The sequence below is a fragment of the Trypanosoma cruzi genome, genomic scaffold (genome assembly GCF_000209065.1).
Source record: "Trypanosoma cruzi strain CL Brener 1047053516793 genomic scaffold, whole genome shotgun sequence".
Classification (NCBI taxonomy): domain Eukaryota; phylum Euglenozoa; class Kinetoplastea; order Trypanosomatida; family Trypanosomatidae; genus Trypanosoma; species Trypanosoma cruzi.
This window is the reverse complement of record NW_001849372.1, coordinates 58257-83520: the sequence shown is the minus strand read 5'-3', so window position 1 is coordinate 83520 and position 25264 is coordinate 58257. Positions and strand designations below refer to the sequence as shown.

The 25264-nt window shown below is 57.2% G+C and overlaps 4 protein-coding genes and 2 pseudogenes across 4 annotated transcripts, besides 11 other annotated features; all 6 read left to right on the top strand.

Annotated features, from left to right (window-relative positions):
- Positions 1-9529: a sequence feature (areas not merged during assembly with more than two copies in the genome that could not be assigned to a particular haplotype).
- Positions 7627-8577, top strand: Tc00.1047053508365.290 (mucin TcMUCII, putative; the record flags this gene model as incomplete). The annotated part of the gene is made up of 1 exon (XM_813621.1): positions 7627-8577. The coding sequence occupies one exon, from the start codon at positions 7627-7629 to the stop codon at positions 8575-8577; it is 951 nt and encodes a 316-aa protein (XP_818714.1).
- On the top strand, positions 9058-10242 carry Tc00.1047053508365.284 (annotated as a pseudogene).
- Positions 9530-10900: a sequence feature (haploid, Esmeraldo-like haplotype).
- Positions 10740-11375, top strand: Tc00.1047053508365.280 (mucin TcMUCII, putative; the record flags this gene model as incomplete). Its single annotated transcript, XM_813620.1, has 1 exon — positions 10740-11375. One exon carries the CDS (start codon positions 10740-10742, stop codon positions 11373-11375), a length of 636 nt encoding a protein of 211 aa, XP_818713.1.
- Positions 10901-11142: a sequence feature (areas not merged during assembly with more than two copies in the genome that could not be assigned to a particular haplotype).
- Positions 11143-11882: a sequence feature (haploid, Esmeraldo-like haplotype).
- Positions 11587-11643: a sequence feature (A-rich).
- Positions 11883-18152: a sequence feature (areas not merged during assembly with more than two copies in the genome that could not be assigned to a particular haplotype).
- On the top strand, positions 11994-12617 carry Tc00.1047053508365.270 (uncharacterized protein; the record flags this gene model as incomplete). The annotated part of the gene is made up of 1 exon (XM_813619.1): positions 11994-12617. The coding sequence occupies one exon, from the start codon at positions 11994-11996 to the stop codon at positions 12615-12617; it is 624 nt and encodes a 207-aa protein (XP_818712.1).
- Positions 18153-18649: a sequence feature (areas merged during assembly that could not be assigned to a particular haplotype. This can correspond to areas where the two haplotypes were merged or to regions with more than two copies in the genome that were merged during assembly.).
- Positions 18650-19599: a sequence feature (heterozygous, Esmeraldo-like haplotype).
- Tc00.1047053508365.240 (mucin TcMUCII, putative) lies at positions 18852-19463 on the top strand (the record flags this gene model as incomplete). Its single annotated transcript, XM_813618.1, has 1 exon — positions 18852-19463. One exon carries the CDS (start codon positions 18852-18854, stop codon positions 19461-19463), a length of 612 nt encoding a protein of 203 aa, XP_818711.1.
- Positions 19211-19303: a microsatellite.
- Positions 19600-19740: a sequence feature (haploid, Esmeraldo-like haplotype).
- Positions 19741-25264: part of a sequence feature (areas not merged during assembly with more than two copies in the genome that could not be assigned to a particular haplotype) that runs on past the window's edge.
- Tc00.1047053508365.220 lies at positions 22979-23509 on the top strand (annotated as a pseudogene).

The following is a 25264-nucleotide window of genomic DNA, read 5'->3' as shown; positions in this document are numbered from 1 at the left end:
CGGTGGAGGTCGGGAAGCGGTGGAGGGTGTTCCGGATGAAGGCACCGACAGTGACCGATGTGGTTCGTGTGTCCCACCAGTGTGGCGTCACAGTGCGGGCATTTCTTCTTCCGACGCCGTGTGGAGGGCCGTCTCTCCACAGGCGGTGCGTCGGCCTCCCTTGTCGTCGGGGGAACAGCTTCCGTCCCGGTGCAGTGGGATCATTGTTGGAGCGCATATAAGCAGACTGTTCCGGTGAGATGTTGCAGAAACGGCGTTGGCTCGTGCAGTCTCTCACAGTCCAGTACAGGCGACCCCAGAGCTCGGATTCCCCGCACCCTGCTCATGCAATGTTTGTCCGTTCCCTGTTGGTCGAGGGCTTCCTGAGTAATCAGGTGCTTGCCGCCTGGATCTGATGGCCTGGCGCCGCCAAGCAGGTAGTGGTGGGTGTCCTGATGCATGGTGCTACGCCACTTGTTGGTGAGCTGGGTGTTAATGCATGTCAGCAGGTCCGTGCGCCATATGGGTGCTATTCCATGTTCCGTGTATTGCCCGGTTGCCGTGGTCTGCGTCGCATGCTGATCTGCAGGCTCGTTAACATGTACTCCGCAATGTTCGTAACAAAACTGCAGCTGCACGGACCAGCCGGCACGCGTCAGCGACAAGAGACGCTGCCAGATCCGGTCCTCCGTCCAGTCGGTATGACTGCGCGGGCCCTTGGTGACGGCGGCTAGAAGGGAATGACTGTCTGTCACCACATGCAGGGTTTTTGCCTGTGCTGGATACGATGGACACTCAGCCTTTCCATGGCCGGGAGCAGTGCACTGGATTCCGTCGTGCGGCTGCATGGGCGTGTGCCGCAGTTGGTACTGACCTTCTCTATTATCTTCGATGAATTGAGGGATGAAAGCAGTATTCCAACCCCGGCTGACCTGGGAACGTCTACACCGCCATCCGTTGCGAGTATCCACGAACGATGGCCGTGCGGCGCTAGAGCCTCTTCGCTGACTCTGCGCTTTTCCCTTATCAGCTCTTTTTCGTCGGTGATCGAGTGGTCCACCGGAAGCTCCACACCGATGGTGACCCGGTGAGCAGAGGCCGCGGACCAGGGAGGAATGGAGCCACGAAGGAGCTGCTATTCGCGTGGTGAGTCTTCGGTGGCGCCGTAGTCCTGTGTGTGTGTGCATCCACGAAGGCGCAACGTTTGTCGAGAGATAACGGCGAGGTGCGGAAACCTGCGCGAGGCAGAGGCACAGGCTGCGGTTTCCGCATCCGCTCCATCTGAAACGCGTGCGCAGGCAAAGGACATGGAGCGACGGTGTATTGGCCTGCAGCATGGCGGATTTCTTGTCAGTTGTGCTCGGAACTCCGCTCACAGTGCGTACCAGTGTTGCGTGCGTCTTCTGCATCTCATTCCTCGCGGGATCCGTCGCTACTGCCCATATGAGTTCACTGCCATAAGGTGAGCTGGAGGCACTGTATCCGATGGCGAACGTGCGTAGGTCATGTGGAGATGGTCCCGCTTCTTTATGCGCAATGCAGCGCAGCTGGGATATCCGCTGCAAGGCGGCGGTGCAGTGCTTGGAGGCCGCCGCATTTAGCGACAGTCGTGGATCGAGATCCATGCCAAGAAGCTTCGTAGTGTGTGACGACCCAATGGCCGTGACTGGAATCTCGCAGCCAGTCACTGCCAGGGGCCACTTTCCTTCGCGGTCATAGACTGACTCCGTGTGCGTGGAGAGTATGGACCAAGCGGCTTCGCACTTCGACTGGTTGGTGGCCATGTCATTTTCCTGACTCCACGCATGCAGTTGTTTGAGAACCATGCCGGCTGCGGGAATGGCGACTTGCCGAGACTGTCCCTCGATGACAATAGAGAGATCATCCGAGCACATGTCTGCTGCGACGTCTGAGAAGCTGTTCAGCAGCGTGAGGAGTGGGTGTGCGTGGAGGGAGAAGATATACGGTCCCAATACGGACCCCTGAGGAGCCCGTCGCAGCTTGGGACGTCGATCACTGAGTTTATTGGCCACTCGTGTCTTGCGTAACAGCCACACAGAAAGTTTCTAAGCCACCTTTGGCGTTTTGCCCCGGAATATTAGCCAGCAAGCGACTGAGGACTCGATGATCTATGGAGTCAAAGGCCTTGCTGGAGTCTACCAGCACCAACAGAGTCCGATGGGGTCCGCAGTGGAGTTGAGTGCCAACACCGCTCTTCTTGGGAAGGTTCACTTGGAAGCAATCGTTTCTGTTATGCTCAACTTCGTGTATCAGTTTGGCCGGCTGCATCGCCGTGGTACACATGCTACGATATGCGTACTGGTGGGGGTGTGGCGTCCATACCTAAAGCAATTTCTTCAGTACTATTTTCTCAGCGACCTTGCTCACGATGGACGTGAGGCTGATGGGTCGACATGAAGCCATTAGTGCCGGCAGCCTGCCGGGTTGCAGGAGTGGGACGATGGTGGCTTGTCGCCACCCGACCGGAATCCTGCCGGTCGTCCAGCTGTGGTCAATGCAGCGGAGAGGGAATCGGAGACGCTTCGTCGAAGGATGTCGTAGTGCCTCACTGTAGACTTCGTGCGGTCCGGGGCCTTGCCGTACGGTGCACTACGCAGCGCAGAAAGCGGTTCCGTTTGACTGAAAGGGGCATCAAGAGGGGTGGGGGAGAGAGCCTGTCGCAGATGAGGCGGCCGACTCGTTGTTGTTCAGCGGCCCAAGATGGGAGAGAGAGAAAAAATGTTCAGGGACTTGTTCTGTCCGCGTTGATCTTTGGAAAACCCAACCGCTCTGCGAGGGAGTGATATGGGAGGAATCCATGATTGAGAGCATCCTCTGCTCTTAGTGCTGTCCTGAAATTATTGTGGCCATCGCCCATTAACGCTGGTGTGGGGGATGGTGGTGATGGTTCCCTTTTTCGTCCCGCAATGTATTTTCAGGAGAGCGGTTCACCTGTATTCAGCGTGCTGATGCGCCGTGGATGCGTGTTGCGCAAGCGCTCTCGGAGTAGGAGGAAAGTTTGACTCCTTGTCCGTTGGATCTCCGCCTCACGGTTGGGCGTTGGCAGCCGCAGACAGCGGGTCTTGCAGTCGGCAGCAATCCGCTCCGCTTCCGCAAGGATGCCATCCCAGAGCTTGGGACCGTCCTTGTGCATGCCGCCCAGTCAATGCTGTTGAAGTGAAACTGCAGGCACTCGCGTGAAATATTTTACGTCGGTTGACTGCTTCTTATATTCGTATACTGAGATGTATTCGTCGAGATCGTTGGCGAAGGACTCCCACTTGCACTTCCCCAGCTGTATAAAAGTTGGCGTACCGAAGGGGGCGCCGAGGGGATGCTGTCGACGCATGCCTGGTGCAACGTGCAGGTGAGCATGTGGTGGTCACTGAGTGGCGACACATTGGCTCTCCAATCCGACACGGCAAGGTGCATTGACCCTGTTTGATCGGTGCAGGATTCCTCTCGTCTGCCACGGACATGCGTGATCTCGTCAGGGGTGTCAACCAAGGTGAATCCCGCATCCGCGCACCCTTGTAAAAATTCTACGGCGACGTCGCTTGGAGGCGTCTCCAGGAAGGACTCCCACTGTGGGCGATGCGCGTTGGAATCTTCGCACAGAAGGAGCGGTGCCGAGGCCGGAAGGCAGTTTAGTAACCGCCTAAGGGATTGCGATATTTGCAGTGGCACTGGCATGTAGGCACCCGCTACGCTGAGGCCACGGTTCTGCTCCAGGGCGACTTGGACCACCACCATTTCGAGGCCGGGATCATGTTGAGTGATGGTGAGGGGTGTATGCCTGGAGCGGAGAGTTTTCCGCACCAGCACCGCCTTTCTTGCCGATACGCGCTTGTGCATGGAGCACGTAATCCCCAGTGTGCATTCTGGCGATTTGCTCCGACGGCTTCCGGATATCCTGGATGGCTATCAACGTCTGCTCATTGCGTTATTAACGTTGCAATTTTGTTCGGCGTGAGAGAAGAGCCGTTCATCTGGAGTGCTGCTATGGGGCCTGGGTGCTGCTCAATGCCTCCGCCTAGCAGTAGCTTTTGCCGTTTCGTGTCGCGTACGGCACAAAAACAGTATGTGTAGCGCTGGTGAGCACCGATGGAATTCGGCAACAGGCAACACGCTCGTCCGTCACACTGTCCGCGTCTCACGTGCTGCGATCCCCACAGCTGCCTGCACAGTTTGTGCTTGCGTGCCTCCTGTTGACTGGAATATGGATTGGCCCTTCACGTCGTGTGCGCCTGACTCGGCCATCCGCGACTGTTTGCCTGGCATTGCCCCTGGCCCCGACGGCGTATTGAGTGCGTTTCTGCGCCATCTTTTACCCGCTGCCCGCTGCTCGCACAGAACGATGATCAACACCTCCCTCGCCGACGGAATCCTGCGAAGTTGCTGGGAAATGGGGACACCACTCCCATCCGCAGACACGGGAAGGACACACGCCGCACCGAGAAAGTTGTCGGCCACTCCCGCTGCTCTCTGTCCTGCTAGGGGTGAGCGAAGGACTGGTCCACCGCCGCCTGTCAGCACTGCTGGCACACCACCGGCGTCAGCCTGGATCCACGCCACGGCGCGCGGCCTCGGAGTTGGTGACGCCTGTGAGTGACGAAGCGGCACGAGGGCTGAGCGGGTGCATCGCTGTGGAGTGCGGGCGTCGCAGGGGCGTCGTTCCGCGCTGCACCGTCGCCGTCGCCGCTCTCTCGCCGTCCCGATCGGCATCTCGACTGCGTTCGACACCGTTGGCGATGGGCGAGTGTTGGCTGTGCTCCGCGGGCTCCCACGCCTGGGCCGTCGCGCCCAACGCTGGTAGCGCAATCGCCTGCGAGGCGGCTGCGTTGGGGTGAGTGCTTGCGAGCAATATTCCCGACAGCAGCTTCCCTCAGCCGTGGCAGCCCAATGCAGCGTCGTGCGGCCCCAGCTCCTCCACCGCCACGTGGATGGTCTGCTGCGCCGCCTGTACAGCATTCACTTTGCGTCGGCGTTCATTCACGCTGACAACCGCACGCTTGTTTCGTTGTGTGCGGACCCCCGTGCCTGTGGTGCGGCAATGCCAGCTGCCGTGTCCGTTGTGGCCACATGTGCTGCCGAGCACAGTCTGAGTATCAGCGCCGACAGGAGCGGTGCCGCTCTGTTCTGCATCGCCTCACACCGACAGTCTGACGAGGACACGGCCGACCATCGTCTGGGCGGTGGGAAGCCACGCGTCAAGTCCCACCCTGTGCGTCTGCTCGGCAATGCGATTGATCGACACCTCAATTTTGTTTCGCACGTCACCGCCGCTGCAGGGCAGACCGTGCCACGCCGCCGTCAGCTGCGGCTGGGCGCAGGAGCTGGTGCGTCCCAGCACACCATGCGATCCTTTCTGGTTGGATGCGTCCACGGTGCGTTGCACCACGGCAGCGAGGCAACCGCACCGTGTCGGCCCCCACTCGCCTCCACAGCCTGGAAGTGCGGCACGGCGACAGCTGCACAGCATCGCTCGTCCCACGCGCTTCATCGAAGGGTAACTCTGTCCACTTGGCCGCCAGTCCAGCACCGCTGCGGAGGATCGTTGGGTTCTGCGCACCCACACGGCACGAACGCCTCACACTTCTCCGTTATATTGAGGATTTGCGTGGCGCAGTATGCTCGGAAACCACACCTTCGTCAATACCTGGGAAGGCAGCGAAGACCATTCTGCTGCCGGGAGATGCCGTCCTCAAGGAACTGCGACGCGTCCGCAGCCACATGAGGATCTCCCCGGACCACATCCGCGCCCCTCTTGTTGAGCACCGAGTTTTGGCCCGGGACACTGTGAGCTGCAGCGGGGTGGGCGTCTTCCGGCCACGGCACGCCAAGGACGCTCTGGACGGTGTCAGACGATCGGTCCTTGAAGCGGCCTGCAACCCTCTGGGGCCGTATGACGGAGGCCGCTGGACGGACGGCTTTTCGTCTCTCGCTGAGCATGCCTCTGGATCCGCTGCACTGCCACTTGACTCCCCGGACAGCGGAGCTCCCTGTGGGGCCTCACCGCACAGCTGCTGGCAGCCTTGCATGCACCTGCCGAGCGGAGTGTCCTGCCACTGAGCATGGCCTCGGACACTTCCCAGTTCCCCGCCTGGCAGCAGCATCCCAATCGCCCACACGAGTTCCTGTCGCCACGGACTCCCTCTCGGCGATGGAGTCACTCCGCCTTGGCCCGCTGGAGACGCACGACGACGTCAGCGAGGAGATTTGTACCGTGCCGCATTCACTGGCGGATTGAGGTCACACAGCAGAATCCACATTTTCCTATGACACTGCGGAATCCCACGCAATGAGGCCGCCGACGCTGATGCCGTCATGGCACGATCTCTTTCGCAGGACTGCGTCACTGCCTGGCACGTGGACTTCCTTACCGCCGTCAAGAGGTTATACTGGAAGGATGTGCAGGAGGAAAAGGAAGTCGCGCACACCGCGTGACAGGCGCCTGTCGGTGTGGCGAGGACTCTATTCCTGGTGTTGACCCGGACATCGGTCCCCGAGTGGCGGCACTGCGCACAGGCGCGATGCGACTCCTGCCCACTCTTCGACAGGCCTGCACGCGCCCTGCGGATCACAAGGAACCCTCTGTGTCGGTGGTGCCGTCCCTCCCTCACTGCGGTGACCGGCCCGCCTCTGCCTCCGCCGGAACTTCTTCCCGACGTGAGCACCGCAACTCCTTGCCTGCCAGCGAGCGGCGGATTGACGTCCTCCTGCCCAACCTGCAGCAGAGTGCATTTGTCCGTCCACAGTATGAGGGCACATGCCCGACGTGCTCAGCCTGGCGTTATAATAGTTTGCGAGGGCCTCCCATGCGGATGCCACAATGGCGCCACCGTCTTCTTAACAGGTGCCTCGCGCGCAGGTCGGCACCGAAGTTGCCAAGCATGCCAGCAGGCAAGACACGCAGGAAGCACAAACGCGGGTACTCGGGATGGACCAGGCTCTTCCGCCACCGCCTCATCACAGACGCCACGGGCTGCTGATCCCCCGACGGACCACGGGAGACTCTGCCTCATCCACTGCGGGAATGCCCTCGTCGTTGGGAACTGGGAATGCGACTGTGTGGGACTGCCCCAGCCCGCACGACGGCCCGTTTGCGACGGAATACTTGCCACCTTTGTACGGACGTTTTTTGCGCTACTCACTCGTTATTGTAGCAGCATACAACAAAAACAGGATAACAAGTTGCTTTGTGATGAATATTGGCTGCACTTCCCGTGGACCAACAATCCACGTGGTGTGCGGGGATCTCCTTTTTTATTGCTACTTTGCTTTTGTGTTGCTGTGTGCGCTGCACCTTCTTGTGTGTGTGCGCACCCTCCGTGAGGGGTGCAGACACGACGGACCGCTCTCGCCGCATGTACATGCGGTGGAGCCTTGTGTGTCGCTCCTGTTTGCTTCTCCCTCTTCCATCTGTGTGTTGGTGTTGCGGCAGGGCTGTGTGTGTGTGTGCCTGCTGCCGTGGATTGGAGTGTGTGTCGTGCGTGGTGTGCGGCGTACGGTGCATGCCTGGCTGCTGCCCTCTCCTCATGTGGTGTGCCCTCTGTGTGTGTCTGCCGCACCTCTCGTCTCCCCTGTTGCTCTCCATGTCCCTCACTGTGCAGGTCAGCTCCACACCACTGAACGACCACACTCACGATGATGATGACGTGCCGTCTGCTGTGCGCCCTGTTGGTGCTCGCCCTGTGCTGCTGCCTGTCCGTGTGCGCGGCAGCCACTCAGGAGGCCACTGATGTTCAAGCTGATATAAACCACTCCAATTTGTCGCCTGTTTCACCTGAATCTATGGCGGCTGCACCTAATGGAAGCGTCACCGGTCCAGCGGTCCCTGAACCAAGAGGAATACCAGGGAACGGTCAGGCTGAGGCTGCTGAAAATTCAGCCACTGAGCCGGCTGCGAAAGAAATTGGGCCAGAGGCACCAGTTTTGGCCGTTCCGGGACCAAAAGCAAATACTGAGCCAAATACATCACTGTCAGAGGGTACGAACGGTAATAAAGGATCAGAAATTGGCACGAGACAACCCGCCGATCAAACAGATAATAAAGTCGAAGTTGTTACTGAGACAACCGAGTCGATCGCTGCAACAGTCTCACCGGAGAACACTAAGAATCCTGAAGCTAATGGAAAAGGCGCTAATTTATTGCCTCCTGCATCAAGGGATAAACAGGGGAAAGGTAATTCAGGGTCGTCAGGTTTGGGGTCCTCTGCGGACTCGGGAAAAAGTGCCGTAGAGGGAGATTCCACCGTTACGGAACCGCAGTCAAATAACGCACCCAATACGATACAGGCAGAAGTTAATAATGGCACTACAGGACCACGAAGTGGCACAAGTTCTTCCGCTGACCAAACAGATAATAACGCCAAAGATGTTTCCGCAACAACCACGACTACAACAAAGGAACCAACTACGACGACCACCACTGCGCCAGAGGCACCAACCACTACGACTACAGAGGCGCCAGCTGTGTCGACCACCCGCGCACCGTCACGTCTTCGCGAAATCGACGGCAGCCTCAGCAGCTCTGCGTGGGTGTGTGCCCCGCTGGTGCTCGCCGCATCCGCGCTGGCGTACACCACTGTGGGCTGAAGAGGTGTGTGCGGGCTGTGCGTGCCAGCACTCAACCGCGGGGTTTGCGCGCGTGTGTTGTGGTTCACTGTATAAAATAAGAGAAAATAATGATTGTGTTTTGCTTCACTTGCTTCTGCTGCCGTGCTGTGTGCTCCGCGTTGTGCCCCGCATCCGCCACGTTGAACGCATCGCGGACACACTCATAAGCATGCGCACTGGAGCCCTGGGTTTGTTTTTCTTTTCTTTTTTTAATTTCTGTTTTTTAATTATTGTTTTTTATTGCTTTTCAAACTTCTGGTTTGCGGGGCGGTGTGCGAGCTCTGCAATCGTACTGATTCCATCTGTCTCGTGGTGTGTGCGCTGCTGCTGCTGGGGTGCTGCCATTTGTTGCTGTGCGGTGGCTGTGCGTGGTGTAGCGGCCGTGTCTATCTTTTTTCTTCCCTCTCTGTTGACGGGGAGTTAGTTTTTGCTTTAGGCTGCACGCAAGTGACAGGAGTGATGGCGATGATGACTGGCCGTGTGCTGCTGGTGTGTGCCCTCTGCGTGCTGTGGTGCGGTGCCGGCGGTGTCGGATGCGCTGAGCGTTTGGCAGCTGCTGCCGATATACCTGTTGATTCTGCGAGTGGTGGTGGAGGTTTGCTGGAAACGCCACCGCCAGTGCTGTCACGTTTACTTCCAGGAGAAACTGACGATGCTGAAGCCGAAGTTGAAAATGAAAATCAATGAGTTGCTGGAGATGAAGAAACAGACAATGGGAGTGAAGAAGAAAAGTCTGCAACTGTGCTGGGCATTACAAACGGCACTCTGATTAGGCTTCAGCAGGAAGCACAACACACCCTTGCAGGAAAAACTTCGGCAGGAAACGTTGAAGTTGCTGATGTGGAAGGAGTTGGAGAAGAGGAAAAGGTTGAAGATAAAAAAGGTGATAAATTCAAAGAAGATCTTGGAATCACTCCGTTGGCAGTGACTGAATCGAATCCGACTGACGAAGAGAACCCACGGCCACAGCCACCGAATGAAAAATAAGAAGGTGAGGTGGCGAACCCCTTAAATGGCAGCTCGCCGGGACTTGGAGTTCAGCAACAAGTTTTATCGGGTTTGTTGGATGGCGCACCAGCCAAGAGTACAACGGACGCTAATCCATCGTTCCCATCTAGAGGTGGACGTGCTGTTGACAACAGTGAGGGGAGGGAGGATGGCTCAGGGATTACTGAACTGCCTGCCGCCAGAGAAGGACAAGGCAAAAAGGGATATGGCAGAAGCGTTATATCAACGACAGATGGGAGAAAACATTACAATTATCAGTGAATAAAGCCGCCAACACGAGTGATGCGGCAATAAATGACAACAGCAGAAGCAGCCCCACAGCAGCTGCGGCCCTGCAGTCTGACGATGGCTCAGAAAGCAATCCGGCCACAAACGGCTTGAGCCAACCCTCCAGTGGAAGAATCGCACAGCTCAGTACGACTCCCAATCCCAACGACGCATCAGGCACCACAGAGAATGCGACATCCCAGAGTGCAGGAATCCCAAGAGCACCAATTAACACAGCCAAAACAGATGATACGGTGCCACCTGACGACAGTGACAGCACTGTGGTCTCTCACACCACCTCCCCTCTTTTGCTTCTTCTTGTTGTTGCGTGTGCGGCTGCTGCTGCGGTGGTGGCCGTGCCTGCATGAAGTGGAGTGCGATGAATATGGACGAAGGCATACGGCAACTGAACTGTTTTTGTGATGAATATTGGCTGCACTTCCCGTGGACCAACAATCCACGTGGTGTGCGAGGATCTCTTTTTTTTATTGTTACTTTGCTTTTGTGTTGCTGTGTGCGCTGCACCTTCTTGTGTGTGCGTACCCTCCGTGAGGGGTGCAGACACGACGGACCGCTCTCGCCGTATGTCCATGCGGTGGAGCCTTGTGTGCCGCTCCTGTTTGCTTCTCCCTCTTCCATCTGTGTGTTGGTGTTGCGGCAGGGCTGTGTGTGTGTGTGTGCCTGCTGCCGTGGATTGGAGTGTGTGTCGTGCGTGGTGTGCGGCGTACGGTGCATGCCTGGCTGCTGCCCTCTCCTCATGTGGTGTGCCCTCTGTGTGTGTCTGCCGCACCTCTCGTCTCCCCTGTTGCTCTCCATGGCCCTCACTGTGCAGATCAGCTCCACACCACTGAACGACCACACTCACGATGATGACGTGCCGTCTGCTGTGCGCCCTTTTGGTGCTTGCCCTGTGCTGCTGCCCGTCCGTGTACGCGGGAGACGCTCAGCCTGAAGCTGCCGCTTCTTCCCAGACGACCACGACGACTACAACACAGCCACCAGTCCCCAAGGAGAAGTCCGAACCCAAACCTAATGTAGCTGCCGTTCCACCGCCTTCAACACCAGATCCATCACAGGGTACCGGCCAGCCAGGGTCGTCAACTTTGGGGCCCGTTCCAGATCAGGGAAACGTTGGCGGATCGGGACCAGGTGTGACCGCTGGGGGACCGCAATCAAATGTCGTGACCAATAATTTACAGGCAGAAGGCAGGGACGGTATGACAGGAAGACAAAATGGCACTAATACATCCGCAGATAAAGCAGCTCAGGAAGCCAAAGATCCTGCCGAGACCACGACGACCACCACAACAAAGGCACCGACTACGACGACCACCACTGCGCCAGAGGCACCAAGTACTACGACTACAGAGGCGCCAGCTGTGTCGACCACCCGCGCACCGTCACGTCTTCGCGAAATCGACGGCAGCCTCAGCAGCTCTGCGTGGGTGTGTGCCCCGCTGGTGCTCGCCGCATCCGCGCTGGCGTACACCGCTCTGAGCTGAAGAGGTGTGTGCGGGCTGTGCATGCCAGCACTCAACCGCGGGGATTTGTGCGCGTGTGTTGTGGTTCACTGTATAAAATAAGAGGAAATAATGATTGTGTTTTGCTTCACTTGCTTCTGCTGCCGTGCTGTGTGCTCCGCGTTGTGCCCCGCATCCGTCACGTTGAGCGCATCGCGGACACACTCATAAGCATGCGCACTGGAGCCCTGGGTTTGTTTTTCTTTTCTTTTTAATTTCTGTTTTTTAATTATTGTTTTTTATTGCTTTTCAAACTTGTGGTTTGCGGGGCGGTGTGCGAGCTCTGCAATCGTACTGATTCCATCTGTCTCGTGGTGTGTGCGCTGCTGCTGCTGGGGTGCTGCCATTTGTTGCTGTGCGGTGGCTGTGCGTGGTGTAGCGGCTGTGTCTCTCTCTTTGTTTTCACATGCTATCGAAGGTTGGCTCCGCAGCGTTAGGCGACTCCACTGTTTGTGATGATGACTGGCCGTGTGCTCTGCGTCCTGTTGGCTCCTGCAGTGATGCGCAGCTGCTCGTGCGTGTGAGTGACGGCTGCTGCGACGGGGTGCGTGTGCGGCCGCGGGTGATGGCGCGGTGACTGCTGGGCACGCGGAAGCTGTGATGGCTGCGGAAGGTGGACCCGTGGCCGGTGGCTCTGGACGAAAGGGAAATGTGAACTCTGAGGACAATAGCAATCAGGAAGACGAGGAGGGTAGAGGAAGCACCGCGGGTGAGGGCCACAATCCCACCTCGGCAGGACCACTCACTGCTCCGACGAGGCAGGACCAATCCAGCAGCGACCCACTGCGAAGTAACACTTGCAATCCGTCCGGCACTGGCAGCGCTTCTGCTGCTCGGATGCGTGCAAGTGGACCGGACTCTTTGGGCGGAGGGCACGCTGCAGGCACAGCATCCCCACGCTCCGACGCATCTCAGCAGGCAGCAGGTGGAGTGCATGCTGGTGGCGGGAGGACCTCCCAGGGCAGTCAGGCCTCGGAACAAACCGTCACGGGACAGTCACAGGTGCCAGGGAAGGCGAAGGAGGCACAGCAGGGCGATGAAGGAGAAGAACCCGGAGCGCAACACGAAGCCGACCAAACCACAAAAATGACTGTGGTGACCTCTTGCACAAAAACAGCGGTGGAAGAGGAGAGCCGCCAGCGGGATCGCAAGATGCACCACGTCTCTATAGTGGCGGGAATGCTCATTATTATTATTTTTCCCTGCTCTTACCGACATGTCTAGCCACACGATGTCACCAGGATGCCGAGGAGGTGGTCGAGCAGCGACATGAGTTTCCTGCTACGAGGCAGCTGCCATTGGGAGAACCTTTCGGTGCAAAGGTCCTTCTTAATGCCCAGCCGTTGGCGCACAGCCAGAGCGTCTGTACATTCTGGAAGCAGATGGTGCAGTGTTTTCTGCGGGCTAATTGTTGCGCTTGTGGAGGCTGGCTGATCCTGCGGTAGCAGTGATTGCCTCCTGGCACTGCTGCTGCGGTACCGATCAGCGTCTGGGTTTTGTGCGCAGCGATATCAGTGCGGAGCTTTTTTTGTGTGGGGAAGACCGTGTTGCAGCAATCGCGGTGGAGGTTGGGAAGCGGTGGAGGGCGTTCCGGATGAAGGCACCGACAGTGGCTGATGTGGTTCGTGTGTCCCACCAGTGTGGCGTCACAGTGCGGGCATTTCCTCTTCCGACGCCGTGTGGAGGGCCGTCTCTCCACAGGCGGTGCGTCGGCCTCCCTTGTCGTCGGGGGAACAGCTTCCGTCCCGGTGCAGTGGGATCGTCGTTGGAGCGCATATAAGCAGAGTGTTCCGGTGAGGTGTTGCGGAAACGGCGTTGGTTCGTGCAGTCTCTCACAGTCCAGTACAGGCGACCCCAGAGCTCGGATTCCCCGCACCCTGCTCATGCAGTGTTTGTCCGTTCCTGTTGGTCGAGGGCTTCCTGGGTAATCAGGTGCTTGCCGCCTGGATCTGATGGCCTGGCGCCGCCAAGCAGGTAGTGGTGGGTGTCCTGATGCATGGTGCTACGCCACTTGTTGGTGAGCTGGGTGTTAATGCATGTCAGCAGGTCCGTGCGCTGTATGGGTGCTATTCCATGTTCCGTGTATTGCCCGGTTGCCGTGGTCTGCGTCTAATGATCTGCAGGCTCGTTAACATGTACTCCGCGATGTTCGTAGCAAAACTGCAGCTGCACGGACCAGCCGGCACGCGTCAGTGACAAGAGATGCTGCCAGATCCGGTTCTCCGTCCAGTCGGTATGACTGCGCGGGCCCTTGGTGACGGCGGCTAGAAGGGAATGACTGTCTGTCACCACATGCAGGGTTCTTGCCTGTGCTGGATACGATGGACACTCAGCCTTTCCATGGCCGGGAGCAGTGCACGGGACTCCGTCCTGTAGCTGCATGGGCGTGTGCCGCAGTTGGTACTGACCTTCTCTATTATCTTCGAATGTTGCTGGATGAGAGCAGTATGCCAATCCCGGCTGACTTGGGGACGTCAACACCGCCATCCGTTGCTAGTATCCACGGTCCCCAGCGATGATGTTGCGCCTTGTCGCGGTGTTGAGGCTTTGGTTGCGTATAGGAACTCTGCAGCAGGGCGTTGCTGCGAGCACGACGGAGACCAAGGTGACTTCACCCCTCGAGAAGGTTCCACGCCATGCCCGGTGTGGGGAGGTGAGGCGGTCTGCCTGCAGACTGTCGGACAGAACTGCACGACCGTTTCGCAGCGGTCACTCCGTTGATATCACCCGTTGCGGTGACGTTCACAAGAACCCTGGCCCGAGGAGGATGGCTACATCAATATTTGGCAGCTTAACATTGCAGGCCTCTCGTCCGTGAAAAATATTGCATTTGCTGCGCGATTGGAGCAGCGTCCACCTGACATCGTTCTTCTGCAGGAAATAAGTAACCGTGGTGACGTTGCGACGAAATTATCTGGCCATAATGACTACCTTCAGGCCCGCACTGGGCGCGGTGGTGGTGTTGCCGTTCTGGTGCGCCATTCTCCACCGTGTGGACGCCTGTCGCTCCCTGGCACTGACCTCCTGGAGACCATTGCTGCCCGTGTATTTCCACCAGGCTGTCCCAGCATTTGCGTGGCGAATCTCTACAACCCTCCCACAACAATTGGTCAATAATCCGCATCTATCAATATCGTTTGTCGCTTGGGCCCGAAGAGATTATCGCGGGTGACCCGAATTTACATCGTGAACTCTGGGACAGTCATATATAACATCAACGACTGGAGGCGATAATTTCGCCGCTGTTCTAATCGATATGGATTTTGGGCTGGCAAATGACCCGACGCAGGCAACACGGATCACACATCGTAATGCCTCGTCCCCTGACGTGACTGCGTATTGCGCCCTACGCATCTCCCACTGGACATTCGCCCATTACATAAACTCGGACCACTGCTGAATATCTTACTTGGTAGAGATGGATGATGGCACTCCACGACTAGCAAACACGCTGCCTTGACGGAAGGAAGCCACCTTTGCCCTGCGTAAAGCGGGTTGGCATGCTTTTACATCGTTGTGTGAAACCCTCCTTGCCACCGCGTCCACATGGTTGGATCCTCGCGGAGGCATCTTACGAGCAGCTGAGCGCCATATCCCGCGCGGCAGCCGTGACAGCTCCAAAAAGATATGGACACACGAAATGGAACAAGCCGAGTCCGCCGCAGAAGCAGCACACGAAGCACACACATTGCCTCACCTGGAGACAGCCTACTTTGAGCTGCATGTACCCGAAAAAAAGGAGGAACGAAATCAAGCCTTACGCCATTGCTCCGCTGTGCTTCTGGAAGCCCGCGCGAAAGGACTTGGAGCTTCACCCAGCCCGAGCTGGCGATATCTTCACGGCATGGCGGCGCCGCACCCTCATCCTCTGGAATCGGTTGTGCTCCGCACTGATCTTGGCCGCGTATGCGCCCTGCCTCGGCAACAGGCAAATCTGCTTGTCCGTCATTTTGTGCGGTTTCACGTGCCATACCGCCTTATGCTGCTGCTGCTGCTCGCTGCACTCCTTTGGTTTCTGGTGGCTGGGAAATGGATCGGCCTTTCCCGCCGTATGAACTTGACGTGACCATCCGTGACTCTTTGCTTGGCTCAGCCCCTGGCCCCGACGACATGTTGAATGAATTCCCGCACCGTCTCGTGCCCGTCGCGTGTGGCACACTTAGAACGATGATCCACAACTCCTTCGCAAATGGCAGCCTGCTTGGCTCCTGGAAAATGGGAGACGCTATTCCTATCCCCAAGCCTGGGAAGGATCCATGCCGCCCAGAGAGTTAAAGACCTATCACGCCACTCTCTGTTTTACTGAAGTTAACCGAAGGAGTGATTCACCGCCGTCTGTCAGCGTTATTGCCGCACCACCCACGTCAATTTCGGATTTGCACCTTCGCGTTCTACCTCGGACGTGGTGGCACTTGTTATCGACAAATTACTCATGGATTGAATGAGTTTGGTATTGTGGAGTATGAGCGCCCTGGAGACGACGCCCCACACGACACGCTCGTCGCCACCTCTCGCTCGTAGTTTCGATTGATTTTCGATTGCGTTCGACACCACTGACCATGGGAAGTTATTCTGCATGCTTGACAGACTTCCGCGCCTTGGCCCTCGAACCAAACGCTGGCTGCACAACTACCTGCGGGGCCGCTATGTTAGGGTATGCACTCGCGAACAGCACTCCCGGAAACAACTCGCCTCAGCTGGAGTACCGCAAGGCGGCGTCCCGGGACCCCAACTCTTCCTCTACTGTGTGGATGGTCTGCTGCGCCGCCTGGACAGCATCTATTCTGCCTCCGCTTTCATGTACGCTGACGAACACACACCTGTTGCCTCAGGTGCGGACATCCATGCCTGTGCTGCGGCAATGCGACCGCTCTTGTCTCTTGTGGCCACATGGACTGCCGAGTACAGCCTAAAAATCAACGTCGCTAGGAGCGAAGCTGCTCTATTCTACATCTCTTCACACACACACGGTCTGACGAGGACATGGTCGATCTCCATCTTGTTAGCTGGAACCTACGTATTCAGTCACGCCCAGTGCGCTTACTGGTCAACACTTTCGATCGACTTCTCAATTTTGTTACGCATGCTTCCACCGCTTCAAAGAGGGCCATGCCACGCCGCTATCAGCCGCGACTGGTCGCAGAGGCGGGCGCGTCCCATCACACCATGCGATCCTTTTTGATTGGATACGTTCATGGTGTGCTATTTCATAATGGCGAGGCAATTGTCCCGTGACTTGCCCCCACTCACCTCCATAATATGGAAGTACGGTACCGCGACGGTAGCAAAACATTCTTTGCCTGAGCGCATCTGCGGAAGACACATCTGTCTATTTGGAAGCCAATATTCTTCCGCTCCGTAAGATACTTTGGCGTCGTGCACTCACACAATACGAACGCTATATACGCTTCCATGATCACGAGGATTTGCGTTCCCTTATGTACTCGGAACCTATGCCGCCGTCCATGCATGGGAAGGCAGCGACATCGATCCCGCTTCCGAGAGATGCTGTTATTAATGGATTGCCACGCGTCTGTGACATTATTGGGACACCCCACAACCACATTTGCGCGCCTCTTGCCCAACATTGAATTTTTCCCTGAGACACTGTGATCTGCAACAAAGTGAGATTTTATCAGCCACTGTTTGCCAAAGACGCCTCTGACGATGTCAGGCGCACGGCTTTTGATTCTACTCACTCCTCTTTGTGGGATTGTGGTTTTGAATTGTGGACGGACGGTCCTTCATATCTCGCTGCACTCGCATCTGGATCCGCTGCGCTATTATATGACTCCACCACGACAAATGATCTCCCTGTGGAGGTACATAGTGCAGCAGCTGGCAGCCTCGCATGCTCATATAGGGCAGACTGCCCTGCGATCGAAAATGTTTTTAGACATCTCATACCTCCTTTTCTGGGAACATCCCAATCGCCCACACGAATGCTGGAGGAAACGGACTCCCTCTCGGCAATTGAGGCACCCCGCGTTGCCCACCGACCGTGCGAGACCGCGTTACTGAGTAAATTTGGATTATGCTGCTTTCCTTGGTGGAGCGAGGTCACCCTGTGGATTTTATATTTTCCCATCACACTGCGGTATTCCACGCAATGAGGCCGCTGAGGACGAAGTCACGATTGCACGATCCCTCTCGCAGGACTGCGTCAGTGCCTGGCACGTGGACTTCCTTACCGCCCCCAAGAGGTTATAATGGAAGGATGTCCAGGAGGAAAAGGGAGCCGCGCACACCGCGTGAGAGGCGGCTGTCGGTGTGGCGAGGACTCTGTTCCTGGTGTTGACCCGGACATCGGTCCCCGAGTGGCGGCACTGCGCACAGGCGCGATGCGACTCTTGCCCACTCTTCGACAGGCCTGCACGCGCCCTGCGGATCACAAGGAACCCTCTGTGTCGGTGGTGCCGTTCCTCCCTCACTGCGGTGACCGGCCCGCCTCTGCCTCCGCCGGAACCTCTTCCCGACGTGAGCACCGCAACTCCTTGCCTGCCAGCGAGCGGCGGATTGACGTCCTCCTGCCCAACCTGCGGCAAAGTGCACTTGTCCGTCCACAGTATGAGGGCACATGCCCGACGTGCTCAGCCTGGCGTTATAATAGTTTGCGAGGGCCTCCCATGCGGATGCCACAATGGCGCCACCGTCTTCTTAACAGGTGCCTCGCGCGCAGGTCGCCACCGAAGTTGCCAAGCATGCCAGCAGGCAAGACACACAGGAAGCACAAAGGCGGGTACTCGAGATGGACCAGGCTTTTCCGCCACCGCCTAATCACAGACGCCACGGGCTGCTGATCCCCGACGGACCACGGGAGACTCTGCCTCATCCACTGCGGGAATGCCCTCGTCGTTGGGAACTGGGACTGCGACTGTTTGTGACTGCCCCAACCCGCACGACGGCCCGTTTGCGACGGAATACTTGCCACTTTTGTACGGACGGCCTTTGCGCTACTCACTCGTTATTGTAGCAGCATACAACCAAAACAGGATAACAAGTTGCTTTGTGATGAATATTGGCTGCACTTCCCGTGGACCAACAATCCACGTGGTGTGCGGGGATCTCCTTTTTTATTGCTACTTTGCTTTTGTGTTGCTGTGTGCGCTGCACCTTCTTGTGTGTGTGCGCACCCTCCGTGAGGGGCGCAGACGCGACGGACCGCTCTCGCCGTAAGTACATGCGGTGGGGCCTTGTGTGCCGCTCCTGTTTGCTTCTCCCTCTTCCATCTGTGTGTTGGTGTTGCGGCAGGGCTGTGTGTGTGTGTGTGCCTGTTGCCGTGGATTGGAGTGTGTGTCGTGCGTGGTGTGCGGCGTACGGTGCATGCCTGGCTGCTGCCCTCTCCTCATGTGGTGTGCCCTCTGCGTGTGTGTCTGCCGTACCTATCGTCTCCCCTGTTGCTCTCCATGTCCCTCACTGTGCAGATCAGCTCCACACCACTGAACGACCACACTCACGATGATGACGTGCCGTCTGCTGTGCGCCCTGTTGGTGCTCGCCCTGTGCTGCTGCCCGTCCGTGTGCGCGACAGGGAGTGAAGATACCGATAAAGTTACTACCGATACCAATATACCGGCCGTTCCACCTGGTTTGCCACTTGAAGAGGTGGGTCATCCAGGGTTGTTAAGTGAGCGGTCCGATACAGAGGATGGAATAGCTGGCGGAGAGGGGCCAGATTCGACAGCTTCAGGACCGAAACTAAGTAACGGGATCGATAAGGTACACGGGAAAGGTACGGACAGTACGCCAGGACCAGAAAGTAGCACGCGTCCACTTTCCTCCGTACCGTTGGCGAATCCGGCTGACGCTTCTGCTGAGACCACCACGACTAATACGACCATAACAAAAACACCGACTACGACAACGACGACCACCACAACAAAGGCACCAACAATGACCACCACTACAACACATGCACCAAGTACTACGACTACAGAGGCGCCAACTACGACTACCACCCACGCACCGTCACGTCTTCGTGAAATCGACGGCAGCCTCAGCAGCTCTGCGTGGGTGTGTGCCCCGCTGGTGCTCGCCGCATCCGCGCTGGCGTACACCACTCTGGGCTGAAGAGGTGTGTGCGGGCTGTGCGTGCCAGCACCCAACCGCGGGGTTTGTGCGCGTGTGTTGTGGTCCACTGTATAAAATAATAGAAAATAATGATTGTGTTTTGCTTCACTTGCTTCTGCTGCCGTGCTGTGTGCTCCGCGTTGTGCTCCGCGTTGTGCCCCGTTGAACGCATCGCGGACACACTCATACGCATGCGCACTGGAGCCCTGGGTTTGTTTTTCTTTTTTAATTTCTGTTTTTTAATTATTGTTTTTTATTGCTTTTTAAACCTGTGGTTTGCGGGGCGGTGTGCGAGCTCTGCAATCGTACTGATTCCATCTGTCTCGTGGTGTGTGCGCTGCTGCTGCTGGGGTGCTGCCATTTGTTGCTGTGCGGTGGCTGTGCGTGGTGTAGCGGCTGTCTCTCTTTTTGTTTTCACATGCTATCGCAGGTTGGCTCCGTAGCGTTAGGCGGCTCCACTGTTCGTGATGATGACTGGCCGTGTGCTCTGCGTCCTGTTGGCTCCTGCAGTGATGCGCAGCTGCTCGTGCGTGTGAGTGACGGCTGCTGCGACGGGGTGCGTGTGCGGCCGCGGGTGATGGCGCGGTGACTGCTGGGCACGCGGAAGCTGTGATGGCTGCGGAAGGTGGACCCGTGGCCGGTGGCTCTGGACGAAAGGGAATGTGAACTCTGAGGACAATAGCAATCAGGAAGACGAGGAGGGTAGAGGAAGCACCGCGGGTGAGGGCCACAATCCCACCTCGGGAGGACCACTCACTGCTCCGACGAGGCAGGACCAATCCAGCAGCGACCCACTGCGAAGTAACACTTGCAATCCGTCTGGCACTGGCAGCGCGTCTGCTGCTCGGATGCGTGCAAGTGGACCGGAGTCTTTGGGCGGAGGGCACGCTGCAGGCACAGCATCCCCACGCTCCGACGCATCTCAGCAGGCAGCAGGTGGAGTGCATGCTGGTGGCGGGAGGACCTCCCAGGGCAGTCAGGCCTCGGAACAAACCGTCACGGGACAGTCACAGGTGCCAGGGAAGGCGAAGGAAGCACCGCAGGGCGATGAATGAGGAGAACCCGGAGCGCAACACGAAGCCGACCAAACCACAAAAATGACTGTGGTGAATTGTTGCGCAAAAACAGCGGTGGAACAGGAGAGCCGCCAGCGGGATCGCAAGATGCACCACGTCTCTATAGTGGCGGGAATGCTCATTATTATTATTATTTTTCCCTGCTCTTACCGACATGTCTAGCCACACGATGTCACCAGGATGCCGAGGAGGTGGTCGAGCAGCGACATGAGTTTCCTGCTACGAGGCAGCTGCCATTGGGAGAACCTTTTGGTGCAAGGGTCCTTCCTAATGCCCAGCCGTTGGCGCACAGCCAGAGCGTCTGTACATTCTGGAAGCAGATGGTGCAGTGTTTTCTGCGGGCTAATTGTTGCGCTTGTGGAGGCTGGCTGATCCTGCGGTAGCAGTGATTGTCTCCTGGCACTGCTGCTGCGGTGCCTATCAGCGTCTGGGTTTTGTGCGCAGCGATTTCTCTGCGGTGCTTTTTTTGTGTGGGGAAGACCGTGTCGCAGCAATCGCGGTGGAGGTCGGGAAGCGGTGGAGGGCATTCCGGATGAAAGCACCGACAGTGGCTGATGTGGTTCGTGTGTCCCACCAGTGTGGCGTCACAGTGCGGGCATTTCTTCTTCCGACGCTGTGTGGAGGGCCGTTTCTCCACAGGCGGTGCATCGGCCTCCCTTGTCGTCGGGGGAACAGCTTCCGTCCCGCTGCAGTGGGATCTTTGTTGGAGCGCATGAGAGCGGAGTGTTCCGGTGAGATGTTGCAGAAACGGCGTTGGTTCGTGCAATCTCTCACAGTCCAGTACAGGCGACCCCAGAGCTCGGATTCCCCGCACCCTGCTCATGCAATGTTTGTCCGTTCCTGTTGGTCAAGAGCTTCCTGAGTGATCAGGTGCTTGCCGCCTGGATCTGATGGCCTGGCGCCGCCAAGCAGGTAGTGGTGGGTGTCCTGATGCATGGTGCTACGCCACTTGTTGGTGAGCTGGGTGTTAATGCATGGCAGCAGGTCCGTGCGCTGTATGGGTGCTATTCCATGCTCCGTGTATTGCCCGGTTGCCGTGGTCTGCGTCGCATGATCTGCAGGCTCGTTAACATGTACTCCGCGATGTTCGTAGCAAAACTGCAGCTGCACTGACCAGCCGGCACGCGTCAGCGACAAGAGACGCTGCCAGAGCCGATCCTCCGTCCAGTCGGTATGACTGCGCGGGCCCTTGGTGACGGCGGCTAGAAGAGACTGACTGTCTGTCACCACATGCAGGGTTTTTGCCTGTGCTGGATACGATAGACACTCAGCCTTTCCATGGCCGGGAGAAGTACACGGGATTCCGTCGTGCGGCTGCATGGGCGTGTACCGCAGTTGGTACTGACCTTCTCTATTATCTTCGAGGAATGCAGGGATGAGAGCAGTATGCCAATCCCGGCTGAATTGGGGACGTCAACACCGCCATCCGTTGCTAGTATCCACGGTCCCCAGCGATGATGTTGCGCCTTGTCGCGGTGTTGAGGCTTTGGTTGCGTATAGGAACTCCGCAGCAGGGCGTTGCTGCGAGCACGACGGAGACCAAGGTGACTTCACCCCTCGAGAAGGTTCCACGCCATGCCCGGTGTGGGGAGGTGAGGCGGTCTGCCTGCAGACTGTCGGACAGAACTGCACGACCGTTTCGCAGCGGTCACTCCGTTGATATCACCCGTTGCGGTGACGTCCACAAGAACCCTGGCCCGAGGAGGATGGCTACATCAATATTTGGCAGCTTAACATTGCAGGCCTCTCGTCCGTGAAAAATATTGCATTTGCTGCGCGATTGGAGCAGTGTCCACCTGACATCGTTCTTCTGCAGGAAATAAGTAACCGTGGTGACGTTGCGACGAAATTATCTGGCCATAATGACTACCTTCAGGCCCGCACTGGGCGCGGTGGTGGTGTTGCCGTTCTGGTGCGCCACTCTCTACCGTGCGAGCGCCTGTCGCTCCCTGGCACTGACCTCCTGGAGACCATTGCTGCCCGTGTATTTCCACCAGGCTGTCCCAGCATTTGCGTGGCGAATCTCTACAACCCTCCCACAACAATTGGTCAATAATCCGCATCTATCAATATCGTTTGTCGCTTGGGCCCGAAGAGATTATCGCGGGTGACCCGAATTTACATCGTGAACTCTGGGACAGTCATATATAACATCAACGACTGGAGGCGATAATTTCGCCGCTGTTCTAATCGATATGGATTTTGGGCTGGCAAATGACCCGACGCAGGCAACACGGATCACACATCGTAATGCCTCGTCCCCTGACGTGACTGCGTATTGCGCCCTACGCATCTCCCACTGGACATTCGCCCATTACATAAACTCGGACCACTGCTGAATATCTTACTTGGTAGAGATGGATGATGGCACTCCACGACTAGCAAACACGCTGCCTTGACGGAAGGAAGCCACCTTTGCCCTGCGTAAAGCGGGTTGGCATGCTTTTACATCGTTGTGTGAAACCCTCCTTGCCACCGCGTCCACATGGTTGGATCCTCGCGGAGGCATCTTACGAGCAGCTGAGCGCCATATCCCGCGCGGCAGCCATGACAGCTCCAAAAAAGATATGGACGCACGAAATGGAACAAGCCGAGTCCGCCGCCGAAGCAGCACACGAAGCACACACATTGCCTCACCTGGAGACAGCCTACTTTGAGCCGAATGTACCCGAAAAAAGGGAGGAACGAAATCAAGCCTTACGCCGTTGCTCCGCTGTGCTTCTGGAAGCCCGCGCGAAAGGACTTGGAGCCTCACCCAGCCCGAGCTGGCGATATCTTCACGGCATGGCGGCGCCGCACCCTCATCCTCTGGAATCGGTTGTGCTCCGCACTGAACTTGGCCGCGTATGCGCCCTGCCTCGGCAACAGGCAAATCTGCTTGTCTGTCATTTTTTGCGGTTTCACGTGCCATACCGCCTTATGCTGCTGCTGCTGCTCGCTGCACTCCTTTGGTTCCTGGTGGCTGGGAAATGGATCGGCCTTTCCCGCCGTATGAAATTGACGTGACCATCCGTGGCTCTTTGCTTGGCTCAGCCTCTGGCTCCGACGACATGTTGAATGAATTCCTGCACCGTCTCGTGCCCGTCGCGTGTGGCACACTTAGAACGATGATCCACAACTCCTTCGCAAATGGCAGCCTGCCTGGCTCCTGGAAAATGGGAGACGCTATTCCTATCCCCAAGCCTGGGAAGGATCCATGCCGCCCAGAGAGTCACAGACCTATCACGCCACTCTCTGTTTTACCAAAGTTAACCGAAGGAGTGATTCACCGCCGTCTGTCAGCGTTATTGCCGCACCACCCACGTCAATTTCGGATTTGCACCTCCGCGTTCTATCTCGGACGTGGTGGCACTTGTTATCGACAAATTGCTCGTGGATTGAATGAGTTTAGCATTGTGGAGTATGAGCGCCCTGGAGACGACGCCCCACACGACACGCTCGTCGCCATCGCTCGCTCGTAGTTTTGATTGATTTTTCGACTGCGGTCGACACCACTGACCATGGGAAGTTATTCTGCATGCTTGACAGACTTCAGCGCCTTGGCCCTCGAACCAAACGCTGGCTGCACAACTACCTGCGGGGCCGCTATGTTAGGGTATGCACTCGCGAACAGCACTCCCGGAAACGACTGGCCTCAGCCGGAGTACTGCAAGGCGGCGTCCCGGGACCCCAACCCTTCCTCTACTGTGTGGGTGGTCTGCTGCGCCGCATGGGCAACATCTATTCTGCCTCCGCTTTCATGTACGCTGACGAACACACACTTGTTGCCTCAGGTGCGGACATCCATGCCTGTGCTGCGGCAATGCGACCGCTCTTTTCTCTTGTGGCCACATGGGCTGCCGAGCACGGCCTAAAAATCAACGTTGATAAGAGCGAAGCTGCTCTATTCTACATCTCTTCACACACACACGGTCTGACGAGGACATGGTCGATCTCCATCTTGTTAGCGGGAACCTACGTATTCAGTCACGCCCAGTGCGCTTACTGGGCAGCACGTTCGATCGACTTCTCAATTGTGTTACGCATGCTTCCACCGCTTCAAAGAAGACCATGCCACGCCGCTATCAGCCGCGACTGGTCGCAGAGGCGGGCGCGTCCCATCACACCATGCGATCCTTTTTGATTGGATACGTTCATAGTGTGCTATTTCATAATGGCGAGGCAATTGTCCCGTGACTTGCCCCCACTCACCTCCATAATATGGAAGTACGGTACCGCGACGGTAGCAAAACATTCTTTGCCTGAGCGCATCTACGGAAGACACATCTGTCTATTTGGAAGCCAATATTCTTCCGCTCCGGAAGGTACTCTGACGTCGTGCACTCACACAATACGAACGCTATATACGCTTCCATGATCACGAGGATTTGCGTTCCCTTATGTACTCGGAACCTATGCCGCCGTCCATGCATGGGAAGGCAGCGACATCGATCCCGCTTCCGAGAGATGCTGTTATTAATGAATTGCCACGCGTCTGTGACATTATTGGGACACCCCACAACCACATTTGCGCGCCTCTTGCCCAACATCGAATTTTTCCCTGAGACACTGTGATCTGCAACAAAGTGAGATTTTATCAGCCACTCTTTGCCAAAGACGCCTCTGACGATGTCAGGCGCACGGCTTTTGATTCTACTCACTCCTCTTTGTGGGATTGTGACTTTGAATAGTGGACGGACGGTCCTTCATATCTCGCTGCACTCGCATCTGGATCCGCTGCGCTAT